We start from the raw sequence: 13,273 nt of genomic DNA, 5'->3' as shown, positions 1-13,273 counted from the left end.
TCAGGCTCCCCAAGCTGGGATCCTGGCACTACTGTTCCTGGCTATTTTGAATAAAATCCAGAGTCAGATGAGAGAAATTGCCAAGAAAAAGAATCTGTGATTTTTGACCTCCATTATCAATCATGGGAGAATAAAGGACAAGAAAAAATACATTATCAAATGCTAGTCCTTAGGCTGGATGGGAAGCCACCTTTAACATGAAGAGAGAAGTTTTCATTTCTTTTCTTTAATTTTTTTTTTATTCATTAAAGGGAGAGCTCGAATGTAGCCCCCCATTACCACAAATTATGGAGTTGATTTTCTTGAATTTGAGGAAATCACAAGGTCAACACACTCAGAAGGCAATAGATGAGCCTCACCCTGGGAAAACCACCTTCCTGATCATGGAATCTCTCCTGATTTTGAGATGGAGCCCTTCCTTTCCATCTGAGGTTCTGAGGGACTATACACAATGTTGCAACTCTCATTTTAATAATCAAAGATAGAGTCAGGAATCACAGGCAGAATTGTAAATATTTTCTGTGTCTCAAAGACCTATTAAAATCAGTGAATCTTTAAATTATTTAAAAGTCTTTTAAAAATAAAGTTATTTCCTCAAGGATAACCAAAAGGACGGATATTTCAAGAAGGGACAGGGCAGGCTTTTAATTTTTTTTTTTTTAAGGCAGAGTCTTATTATGTAGCCCAGGCTAGCCTCCAACTGGTAGTAATTCTCCTGCCTTAGCCTCCTGAGTGCTAACATCCAGCTCTTCACAATTTTTTTTTTTTTTTTTTTTTGGTTTTTCGAGACAGGGTTTCTCTGTGTAGCTTTGCGCCTTTCCTGGGACTCACTTGGTAGTCACAGAGATCCGCCTGGCTCTGCCTCCCGAGTGCTGGGATTAAAGGCGTGTGCCACCACTGCCCGGCTCACAATTTTTTTTTTGTCTGTTTTTAAGCTAGGATCTTGCTCTGACTATCCAGGCTGGCTGCAAACTCAGAGTCTTCTTGCATCAGCTCCCAAGAACTAGGGTTATAGGTATGCACCCACAGCTAGAGGTCTATTTGTCAACCTTACCACATCCTGATGCAATCAATGGAAACAGGTGCTTAGAAAGAAGGCTGTGTAGAAACAGCATCTGGTAGAAGTTTAGAGACTTGAGTTCAAGACCTTACTCTATCTCTGTAGTCTTTGAATGTAGGGCAGCTATCACTAGGTCACAAACAGTTAAACATTTCTACCCTCACAGGATCAGTAAGAGAAGGAATACTGTAGATTTCAAAGTGTGAATATAACAGACATGCCTAACACTCAGACCAACACTGAATTTGGAAGGCCATAAATAGGAATACTTCAGGGTTTCTGTTGTTTTGATACAGGGTGTCACTATATAGTTTGGCTATACACCATCATGGCTGTCCTGGAACTCACTACGTAAACCAGGCTGGCCTCAAACTCACAGAGATCCACCTGCTTCTGCCTCTCAAGTACTGAGATTAAAGGCATGAATCCTAACACTTGGCTGGAATACTTAAGGAAAAAAAATGTTTAAACATATGTAGCTAGGAACAGAATCTAATTCTAGGAAAGTAATTATATGATATTTTTCAACAATCAAGGCTTTCATACAAAGGTATTCTGGCAATTTCAGAATTAATGAACATTTCACATGAAGCTGGCAAGGGACACAATAGAAATAAAACATACCTGAAGTACTGACAGGCTCCTGGCCTTCAGAAGAGTTCTGGGCTGCTTTTTCTCTTATATAAAATGTAAGCTGAGTTGGTTTCAGAGACTTGAAGCCTGGTTTCTGGAGATTTTCTAAGTAGACACTTAATCTCTTAAGAGAATTTTCATTGATTTCCTAGGGGAAAAAAAATTAAGGGCATTTACATGTGAATAAAGAAAGAAGAAATTATTTGTGGTCTTCAAGTATATTGAAGATATTAAATAATCTACTGTTAAAAATGTTGGGGTAACCTGGCATAGCGGCACATGTCTTTAATTCCAGCACTTGGAGGCAGAAGCAGTCAGATTTTTGTGAGTTCAAGGCTAGCCTACAAAGGGATCTACATAATGAGTTCTAGGCCAGTCTCTACAGTGAAACCTTGTCAAAAACAAAAAAAGGTTGAGAACTGGAAGGATGGCTGGCATAGTTCAGGGCACTGACTGCTCTTGCAGAAGACCTGGATTCAGTTCTTAGCACCCACAGGGAAGCTCACAACTTCCTGTAACTTCAGCTCCACGGGATCCAGTGCCCTTTTCTGGCCTCCATGGGCACCTGCACTCCTTCACCCCAACACAGAAACACACACAGACACACACACAAAGAAATGTTGGGATTTCCTAGCTGTTTGGTAAAAAAGGTTAGCTTCACATCACACTGTGGAAGGTGAGACACAACATATTACCATGTAAGCATCAGGATAAAAGGTGATTGGATTCCTTCATTACTTAGGAATAGAGCAACTTAGCTATGACTACTCTCCCAAATTAATAATTATATAATTGGATTTATTATTTCTAATAGTATCTCCATATGAGACCATTGAGGTATATTTTTATAAAAAAAATTAGAAAAACTTTATATATATATATGTAGTAAGCAAATTCATAAGACAAATAACCAAATAGGAGAAAAATTAGCTAATTTTATAGTAGAGGGATAATGTATATGACATTATCCCTCTACTATATGACAATGTATATGACAATGGCAACTTCTTGACTACTGGAGTACTACACAGTCCCCAGAAGAGAAGCGTGATAGAGGATATAGATGAGCAAACATGGAGGGATTTCAAGGACAATTGTTATGTAAGAAAGAAGAAATGCTGTTGGTAACAGAATGGCATGAACAATGACTGCTTCTTTTATTATATTTAAAAAATTTTTTGTGTATGTGCAGGCGTGCATGCTACAGCAGCATATGTGTGGAGGTCAGAGAACAATTTCTGGGAATCCATTCTTTCTTTCCAATCATGTGGATTCTAGGGACTGAACTCAGGTCGACCACCTTGGGAGTAAACGCCTTTCCTGGCAGAGCCATCTCACTGGCCTTATTATTATTGTTTTTAAGTCTATTAAGCCTAGGATGGCCTTGAAGTTGAATTTGAGGTCTATCTGTCTGAGTCTCCAGAGTACTGTAAAGATGCACATTTCTAAACCTGGATTAATGGTGTTAGATGGTGTTTTGTTTGTTTTTTGTTGTTGTTTTTGAGACAGGTCTCACTATGAAACCCTGGGTGGCCTGGAAATCTCTTGTTGACTAGGCTGACCTCGTCTGCCTGGCCCTGCTGGGATTAAAGGTGTGCATACTTGGCAATAACAACTGCTTTTGATTATTTAAATCTCTCTTTCTGAACACAATGTCTTGAGAGTAGAAATCATTTTGCATATTTGTTTCTAGAACTTACTATATGACACGCTTGGTCAGGAAAATCCCTAAGCAAGTTGGGTACATTCCTACCCGTGATGAGTTAACTGTGTGCAGGGGCGCACTCCTAAAATACCAGCAGTTGGACCATGAGAGCTTGTTTGGAGGTTCCAGTAGGGAACACAGCTACTGGGATACCCTTGACCGTAGAAGAGTCCACCCAAATCAGAGAAAGTCGTCCTTTTAAACCAAGCACCAAGCTTTTGGAGGGAGGTACACAAAGTGGAATGGAAGGAAAGAGGACCCCCGCCTAACCAGCCAGATCATCTATAGAGTGATAGATATCACATCTAAATTACCCTCATCTCTAATTCTACCCCTTGGGAGTCTGAGGCAAGGTAATTGTTGGTTTCAGTCCAGTCTTGGATTCATAGCAAGTCTGAGGTCAACTTGAGTTACACAGTGAGACACTTTCAAAAAACAAAAACAAAACAAAGCAAATGGATGAGATCTTGGTGGCACAAACCCAAAATCCCTTTATTTGGGAAGCTATGGCAGAAGGAAGTCTTGAGTTTGAGGGTAGCCTAAGCCATATAGTGACACCCTCAAAACCTTCAAAACCAAACTCTAAGCAAAATAAAACCGAAATCTTCAAAGTTACTTTTGATGTTTTCATTTTTGTCAAAAGAAACAATGGAAGGGTAACTCAGAAGTCAATAAAAACAAAGATCTATAGGAAGTGAATAGGAATGGGGTAATGGAAATAGGGACCACAATGAGATTTTCAAGTGAACTTTGTATTTAGCTGTGAATTTTGTAATCTAAGTATTAAAAGGAAAAACCACACCAATGGGTGCCAGTGTGAAATCTTGCATTTGGAGTAGGATGCTACAAGCATTTGGAGTTTGAGTCTGCCCTCAGCAGAGGGGCAAGTTTTTGGTGAGCCAGGAAAGAGCCTAGGCTGAGTTGGTATGGACAGCTGAGTTAGAAGCCTTCATGGAGCCTGAATTTCACTGATGGCAGGAGACAAACAATAAACCTAATAAGTAAGATAGGGCACATAGGAAGGAAAACAGAAACAGAGAAAAATACTGGTAGGTACGAAGAGGGAACAGTGGAAAGGAAGGTAGCCTGGGAGAGGCTCACTGGAAGGCAGAGGTAAGCCATCTCTGGGATATCTACAAGGTCAGTCCAAGCTGAGAGAGCGGTGAGCACAAAGCCTTAGCAAAGAGTACGTGCTCGGAGCACACTAGCTGAAAGAGTACGTGAAAACACAAATGGTCAGACTTGGAACACTGGGTGAGTAAGAGTCCCCAAAACTACACAGGTTCAGTGGCCTGCTAGGATTCATAGAACTCAGAAAGGCTGTTATGCTCAGGCAAGGTTTACTAAAGTAGAAGGGCTGGCAGTGGACAGGTGCACAGAGCAGAGGGCATGCTCTTGGTTGCTCCACAGTGCAGATTCACAGCCAGATCTTCATCCCCAGTAGTGATGTGCAGCAATGTTCAAGGTGTGCTACCAAGCAGGGATGTTCACTTGAGCCTGGTGCCCAGGGTTTATTATTTCAGGTTAAATCAGGGACCAATGAGATAACTCTAATGCTCTTAGCTCTGTAATATTATTTAATGTTAAAAAACACTGATGGTTCTGAGTTTGCCCCAGGACTTCTGTCAGTTTGTACTTCCTGAGCACAAAGCAGGCAGCACACAGCATGCAGGGATGTCTCCAGGCACTGAACAACATCTGCCTAGGGCACCCTTAGAAGAAAGACTCCTTTTTCTTTCAAGCCTTCCATTTTACTCCAAAAACTAGTACAGAAAACATGATTAGGATACTCTTGAATTTATGTGGCAACTTTATTGTTTATATAATTACAGCTTTGAATAAACAATGGTTTCAATTTCTAACATTACAAATATTTACTAAATTTATTAATTTGAAACTTTATTATTTTTCAAGTTAGTATTGCTTCTATGTCAAGCATTACCATGATAGAAAAATCCAAACTTACAGAACTTTCTGCATTATATTGGCTCAAAGGTAAATCAACTAGACATATAGACATCAAGTTAAAAAATTAAGTGTTTACCCTTTCCCTGGGGTGCTGTCCAAAGAAATCGGGATGAACTGCAAAGTAGAAAGGCCTCAAGGCATTGATGGCTTCTGCTCCTGATAGAGCTCGAGAGTAGTGAAGCCAATGAGGGAGGATCTTCTTCAGGCAGAACCTGTCAGACACAGGGATTATTCTCTGGGACAAGCATGCATCTACCATGCAGCTGACAGCCAACCTAAAAGTACCAAGCAGAGAAAACCCAGAGCAACAATATAGAAACTGATTTGCTGCAGTTTGTCTGGTTTCTAAATAGTGGCTGTAAGTTCCTCTAATGCAGAATGAGCAGCAGTAAGTGATAATTTCCCCTTCATGGAACTGGCTTCACTGCAGATGACATTTTTCTCCTTGAAGTTCTGTTTTGTTTTCCTTAATTTTCACCAAAGTGTTTATTCCTGTGTAATGGAGAATATCCTGAGGATCTCAGTACAGAGAGGAAGATGTCCTTTAGTTTCGTTTCCTCATTACCAGAGTGGAAACACATTCTAGTCAGACAACTTGACATTCTCATTCTTAAACTGTGTCCCAAACTGTCTAGAATGTTCTTAAAGTACTTTTTATTTTACTCAATGAAAATAATACTACATTTTTGAGCACAAAGGAAATGATTTATAATTCTTGGGAAGCAATTCCACAGTGCCTATTTTTGAATATTGCAATTTACATTTTCCATTCTAATTATTCTATAATAATAATAATAACAATTGGGCACGCTTTGCAACCTACCAGGTATGCGGAGTCTTTGGAAATGTTTTGTACTGTTAAAAATGATAGAGATCCCAGAGTTCCTCTGCTACCAGACTGCCATCATTGAGGCAGCTTGCACAGCCTCCTCACTAGTCAACTTTTCCCACACCATGCTGCATGCCACTGTACTCCTTACAAACACTTTTGACAACTTCCACATGATAGCTTTCTACATGGTAAGATTAATTTGAGTCTTACATTTAAAAGCATCAGTAATTATTTCTTAATCAATCCTTACAACTCACTCTCAAATACTCGTTATAGAAACTAAGTTGAGTGTGGTAGAAGTCTGTAATTCCAGTGGGATGGAAGAGGGAGGATCAGGAAATCAAGAATTAGCCATGGCTGCATAATGAATTTGAGGCCAGCCTAGGCTACGAGACTTTGTCTAAAGTCTTCCATAGAACCCTCAGCCAAGCCCCAGTGATACTCCTTATTCTTCTCTTTTTACCTCATTTCCAAGCCCCACACTTCCACTGTGCCACAAACTTCCACCTATCCAAGTTGTACTTATTTATATAACTGCTGCACATCTACTATGCACCAAGAGGAATCTGTATTCTTATTATAGTCATTCTCTTTTAAACTCTAAAACATCAAACTATGTGCTCTATAGTTAGGGAATATAATACTGTGCCGGGGGTGGTTTAATCTGCTTTTTCCTCTTAATCTTTCATATAGAACTATTCTGTTAGGATCTGTTATCTCCTGCTTTGAATGGAGCCTTAGACAATTTGGCTGCTCATATGAATTTTCTCTTTTTCTCTTTTGTTGTTGTTGTTGTTTCTGCCTAAAAGCATAAAATGAAAGTTTTGGGATCTAAAAACAAGTTGAAATTAGCTCAATACATAACAGATCTTCCCCTAAACAAACCAAGAGTGGGCCAGGGAGCTTACCTCTTCAAAGGCTTCAGGTGGCAAAACATTTCTGAATATGCACGCCAACTTCCAAGCATCCATTAATTGCCTAACAGATTAACAAGCAAACAGAAGAACTGAACAGGTGAAATTTAAGATTAAGTTTGAGATATTACCATTATGTTACTATCCTCAAAGTGAAGTGCTTAAGTATTAACCTAATCAAATATGTATAAACTACATGTGTGAGGTGTCTTAGTTATTTTTCTGTTGCTGTGATGAAACTCCCTGACAAAAGCAGCATAAAGGAGAAAGTTTGTTTCGGCTTAGTTCCAGGAGGGGTCCGGGCCATCAGCTGGTTAGACACGGCACCAGGAGGAATCAGAAACCGGAAGTGGGGTGGACTATAACCTCATGGCTGCTGCTCGTGATGTACTTCTTCCAATAAGGCACCACCTCCTAAAGATCCCATAACCTTCTCAGATAGTGCCACCAGCTATTTATGACTTTCTTTTGTTCTGTGACTAAAAGCTCATGTAACTGCTTCTACATTAGAATATATTATTCAGGGAAACATATTATTCAGGGAAAACACTGAATCCATCTACCCAGGCCTTAGTCATTCATATTTGATATATAATATGAACTTCCTATTATTATTACCTTTGTGGGGAGAAAATAAGTTTTCTGTTACACCTTTAAATCTATATGAAAACCTTTTCTTAATAAACTCTAACCTGCGGGCGGTGGTGGCACATGCCTTTAATCCCAGCACTCAAGGGAAGCAGAGGCAGGTGGATCTCTGTGAGTTTGAGGCCAGCCTGGTCTACAGAGCGAGATCCAGGAAGGTTGCAAAGCTATACAGAGAAACCCTGTCTTGAAAAACTAACTAACTAACTAACTAACTAACTAACTAACTAACTAACTAATAAAAAATAAACTCTAACATGTCTTCATACTGTCTTATCCTGAAATTCTTTTTCTGCAATGTAAATCAAGATCTCAGCTTCAACTGAGTAAAATGTCTGAAAGAACTCAGTCTGTACAGTCAGCAGCAAGGGACTGTCTCTTCCACGGCTGCAGACCGAGACACAGAGGATCAAAGGCATACCGTTCCAGAACATGGGATAGGCGCTACGCTATGCTAGTGACACTAAAGAGTTCTGTCTTCAGACCAATTCTCAGGACTCCTGTCAATATCCCCCATCCGTTCAGAGAAAACCTCAGGCATGCTACAGAGCGACTAAAGAAACTCACTCACAGCCGGGCGGTGGTGGCGTATGCCTTTAATTCCAGCACTCGGGAGGCAGAGGCAGGCAGATCTCTGTGAGTTCGAGGCCAGCCTGGTCTCCAAAGCGAGTTCCAGGAAAGGCACAAAGCTACACAGAGAAACCTTGTCTCGAAAAACAAAACAAAAAAGAAAAGAAACTCACTCACTGTCTAATCAGCATTCTGATTCCTTTCTTTTTTTTATTTTTTTTGGTTTTTCGAGACAGGGTTTCTCTGTGTAGCTTTGGTGCCTGTCCTGGATCTCGCTCTGTAGCCCAGGCTGGCCTTGAACTCACAGAGATCTGCCTGCCTTTGCCTCCTGGGTGCTGGGATTAAAGGCGTGTGCCACCACTGCCCAGCTGCATTCTGATTCCTTAATTCACCAGTTTACCAATAGATATTTACTCAGTACTGTGTTAGGCCCAGGGTAAAGCACTGAAAAAAGCATTAAGACAATTACTTTCACTAAACTGACAGTGTAGGAAGAAGGGGTAGAGAAGTGGGGCACACACACAAGCAAACAACCATAAAACAAAACAGCAAATGCAACGATTCAGACTTGCAGAGTAATGGGAGACTTCCTGGGGCTGCACCTGCAGCAGCAGGAGAACACCTGGAAAGACTTGTCCCAAGGAAGTGGTCTACTATGTGGACAGAAGGCAGATGTGGAAGGATAAAATTCATTTACAAACCAGTATCAATGAGTATTTGAATTTACTTAATACCGATATTACCTTCTGTTCCATTCCTTCCTCTTCCTCCCTCAAGGTCTGCAACTCTCTATGTAGCTCTATGGAACTTGCTATGCAGATCCAACTGCCTCTGGCCATTATTTTTGACAAGTACAGAAATTGTCAAATAAAGGCCTCCCAAGATTGAGCTTTGGCTTCTTGGCACAATTTGTATTTGAAAGTAATTTAAACTAAGTTAACTTCACACTACTCTCACTTTAGTAGAGTGCAACTATCTTGTGAGGTTTTAGAAGAAATTTGTTGTCTCAAGTAGTGATAAAACCATGCATTTCTTTCTTATTTTTTTGTTTTTGGAAACAGGATCTCACTATGTAGACTTGGCTGGCCTGGGGCTCACTATGTAGACCAGGCTAGCATCCAACTCACAGAGATCCTACTACTTTTGCCTCTGGAGCGCTGGAATTAAAAGTATGCACCCTCTCACCCACAGACCACACATTTTTTTCCCATTGCTTTTAGGTTTCCCACTTAAGAGTAAGGTAAAAAGTAAACAAGAAGAGCAAAATGAGGAAATAGTATTAGATAAATTGAATGACAAGTTTTTTAGCTTCCTTTTTTAAATCTCTTGCTGGAGATTTAAATCATAGTTGGTTCTTGACGGTTAAAGGCACAGGAAAAAAATACTACAGTTGGAAACACTTCATTTCAAGGATACAGGCACTTCTGGCCCAGTCTCACCTATATACAGGCCTTGGTGCTACTCCAGGGTCCAATTAAACCCACTGAATTTAATTCATCCAGTTGAGTGTCAGTCTCCAACCCTAAGATTTGGCACAAGAAAAAGTGTTATGACAAAGCTCTTCAAATCTGCGGTTGCCTCTCAAACCATTTGCATCCTATAGGATTAGGAATAGGGCATGTCTTTTGGGCCTTCCCATTATGGAGGTCTAGGTTTTTCACAGTGTACCCACTCTAGCATTCCAGTTTCCCTGAGCTTAAAATCCCTTCATCAACACTAAGCAAAAAGGGCTCAGGCATCTCCAGTTCCTTTTCAGTAGGCCATCATTAGATAAATGCTTCAGCCAGCCAGCCAACCAAACTTCTGACACTTTTTAAAAAAACTATATGAGCTCTATATTAAACCTGGAATCTCCAGTAGTCGTATACTGATAGACTCCTGCCTGGCCCAGTTTCCTTTCACCATTATCCTATACTCTCAAAGTCCATTCCCACACACATTCCGTAGACTTCTTGAATGAATTAGCAAAGTCACTACGCTCTTCAGTGATGTCGTGCACCTCAAGGACACACTTTCTACCTTCCCTCGGGGAGTCTACTTAGCCAAAAGTCTGATTACAGGTCTAGGGGTGAACTGGTGGGCCTGCAAGTTGGCCCAAAACTTGGGGTGGAGCTCCTCCCAGGGCCCCACCAACCCCAAGGCTCTCTCAGTAGCCCGAACCCAGCTCCCACCTGGAGGCCTCGCCTACGCCTCAGACGGGCACAGGCCTGGGTCCCCGGCTGGAGCCCGGGTCACCCTGAGCCCGCAGAACCCACGCTCATTGGCTACGACGGACCGGCCTTCCTCCTTGCACGCCTGTGCACGGCTGGCCGGCCAGCGGCTCTCAGCCAGGAGTTCGGCTGTCGCTGGCCTCCCTCCCTCCCCGCTTCAAAGCCGCATTAGTCCGTGTCCTTACCCCGCTACCTGCGGGGTTCCGAAGGGAGCTTCGGGAGACAGCCTGCGATCCTACGCCGACTATGTCTGAGGGCGAAAGATGATTGGCGGGTAGGTGGGGACGAAAGAGCAAAGGTAGAGGAGGAGCCGGGGCCAGGGGGCAGGGCGAATGCGCGCATGCGCAGCGCCCTGGTTTGGGGGGAGGGAGGGGTTGCGCAGAGCGCTCTGCTGACGCACGTCCTGGCTGAGCAGCCGTTGGCAGTACTGGCCTGCGCCTCAGATGCAGCTGAGTTTGAAGTATCCTGTTTCTCTCTGGCTTACATTTCCTACTTGACTTTGAAATGTTAATTGTTCTCAGTCAGCATGGGCTTTCTACTTTTTTTTTTTTTTTTTGGTTTTTCGAGACAGGGTTTCTCTGTGTAGCTTTGCACCTTTCCTGGAACTCACTTGGTAGCCCAGGCTGGCCTCGAACTCACAGAGATCCGCCTGCCTCTGCCTCCCGAGTGCTGGGATTAAAGGCGTGCGCCACCACTGCCCGGCTTGCGCCACCACTGCCCGGCTGGCTTTCTACTTTTTTATGTCACAACTGTAACTTTGATCTCCAGAACTGCAAGATAGAACAGTAACTGCTCTTTTCGCAAATGCTACCTCCTGGCTCGGTTGACAGGCAAAAAGCCTGCGTTTTTCCAGCGCCAAGCCCAGTCCTGTCTCTTCCGCATTGCTGCAGCCCCAGTCTCTAGGTTGTCTGTAGGAGCGTGGTTTGTAATTGCCCACGCGAATTCCCTCGTCGCACTCACCTCGTGACTGCGGTAGTGTGCCAGACACTTCACTCAAGCTTGAGAGTGCTAGGACTTAATTTTCCTACTCTTCTTGAGAGTGATAGGACTTAATTTTCCTATTCTTAAGGGTGCTGCCTTTACCTATTTTGAGAACTCCTTTAAATACTTTGTCCCCCCAGCTCACCACTTGTCCTTTTATTACCCTATTCAGGTGTTTTTTTTTTTCTTAAAGACTTGAATTTGTGGCTTACAGTATTAAGAATGAGGATTTCACAAAAGAGAATAGGCTACAGATACTGAAGATGACTTCTTAGTGCTTTGGGAAAACGCTTGTTAGATATTTAACTTTTGGCGTATTAATATTTTCTTTAGCAAAACTAACTTAACACACATCAGTTACACATTGTCAAAAATCCTACAATGCTGTGCAGGTTAGGTCACTCAGCAGATAAAGGTGTTTGCTGTCAGATCCACAAGCTTGACTACCTCGGTTTGATCACCAGATAAAGGTGGAAGGAAAGAACAGATTCCAAAAAGCTGTCTTGCAACTTCCACATGGATGTGGCAGGTGTGCGCCCTCCCCTATCATACACACAATAATAATCATAGACACTAGAAGGAAATTGTTGAGGGTAATTTTAACCGTTGGTATAATGCTCTGAATTTTAGTGTTTTAAATTTGTGTTGGTTAGTTTTATGTCAACTTGACACATACTAGAATCATAAGAGAGAAGAGAACCTCAATTGAGAAAATGCCTTAAAGCCAGCTCTTATGGAGGCATTTTCTTAATTAGTGATTGATGGGGGGAGGCCCAGCCCATTGTGAGTGTGGCCAACCCTGGGCTGGTGGTCCTGGGTTCTGTAAGAAAGGCAGAGCAAGCCATGGGGAGCAAGCCAGTAAGCAGCACCCCTCCATGGCCTCTGTATCAGCTGCTGCCTCCAGGTTCCTGCCCTGTTTGAGTTCCTACCTTGACACTTCCGTCAATGATGGACTATGATCTGGAAGTGTAAGCCAAATAAACCTTTTATCCCCAAGTTGCCTTTGGTCATGGCGTTTCATTCCAGCAGTAGTAACCCTGACTATGGCAAAGTCATTTATAGTGTTTGATGATTCTTAATCACCACACTGTGGGTACATACACAGCATGCAGTGTATGGGCTTTTCACTCTTTGAATTACATTATTAAAAAGAATTACCATACTTAGGTCCTTCTAAATTTAAGTAAAAAAACAATTTTAAAAATCACTTTTTATTGTTAATAAAACCATTGCAAGCAAATGAAACTTTTTTATTGCTTGAAAACTATTTGGTAACTTCTAGAGTCAATAAGATACAAATGCTGAATACAATGAGAGCTATTTTTATTGTCTTTTATTTTCAACAATGATTACTTAAACTTAAAAAAAAACCCAACAACAACACGTTTATTAACTAATGGTTAGTGAAAAGCCAGACCTTTCCAGCCCACTTCATATTCTCTTTCAGCCATTTCAGGGCAGAACAGTGCTCCAAACTGTACACCTGCTCCTTGTTAATGTTGACAGTCATGTGCTTAATGAAAAGCTTGGGGTCTGATATACGAGCAGCCATGATCAATCTTTCTACTGCAGCCTGATAGTCATCCTTGCTTCGAGATTTGTTTTCTTCACATCTGGGTAAAATGAACACAAAAGCAGAAATTCTCAAAAGAAACGGTGTGGTTTCTGTAGGCAAGTCATTTGTGTTTATTGGCTCCAAACTACCATTGCATCTTTTAGCAGTGACTCTTAAGCTTTTTGGACCATGGCTTGCAG

The 13,273-nt window shown here is 41.8% G+C and overlaps 2 protein-coding genes and 1 non-coding gene across 5 annotated transcripts in view; all 3 read right to left on the bottom strand.

The window, feature by feature from the left end:
* The window catches only part of Tcaim (T cell activation inhibitor, mitochondrial), a 33,912-nt gene extending 23,032 nt beyond the window's left edge, over positions 1-10,880 (bottom strand). The window contains exons 1-5 of one of the 3 annotated variants that reach the window (XM_059268976.1): positions 10,723-10,880; positions 9,767-9,849; positions 7,107-7,176; positions 5,443-5,578; positions 1,685-1,841 (exon numbers count right to left, since the gene is read on the bottom strand). In XM_059268976.1, coding sequence (XP_059124959.1) covers positions 1,685-1,841; positions 5,443-5,578; positions 7,107-7,165 — 352 coding nt within the window. In that variant the 5' untranslated portion in view covers positions 7,166-7,176; positions 9,767-9,849; positions 10,723-10,880. Of the gene's footprint in view, positions 1-1,684; positions 1,842-5,442; positions 5,579-7,106; positions 7,177-9,766; positions 9,850-10,722 lie in introns of those variants that run through there. The other 2 variants (XM_059268977.1, XM_059268978.1) reach the window with 2 other exon arrangements.
* LOC131915784 (U1 spliceosomal RNA) lies at positions 248-403 on the bottom strand. The gene has a single exon (XR_009380433.1). It is a non-coding gene; the product is annotated as a U1 spliceosomal RNA (small nuclear RNA).
* Positions 10,881-12,713: 1,833 nt separating the features above from the next.
* Topaz1 (testis and ovary specific TOPAZ 1) overlaps positions 12,714-13,273 on the bottom strand; it is a 55,911-nt gene continuing 55,351 nt past the window's right edge. Inside the window, exon 20 of the mRNA XM_059268963.1 lies at positions 12,714-13,131. Coding sequence (XP_059124946.1) covers positions 12,912-13,131 — 220 coding nt within the window. The 3' untranslated portion in view covers positions 12,714-12,911. The remainder of the gene's footprint in view (positions 13,132-13,273) is intronic.

Source organism: Peromyscus eremicus, chromosome 7 (assembly GCF_949786415.1).
Source record: "Peromyscus eremicus chromosome 7, PerEre_H2_v1, whole genome shotgun sequence".
In the NCBI taxonomy this organism is placed as follows: Eukaryota; Metazoa; Chordata; class Mammalia; order Rodentia; family Cricetidae; genus Peromyscus; species Peromyscus eremicus.
Note: the sequence above shows the minus strand (reverse complement) of the source record. Positions and strands in the feature narration are given on the sequence as shown.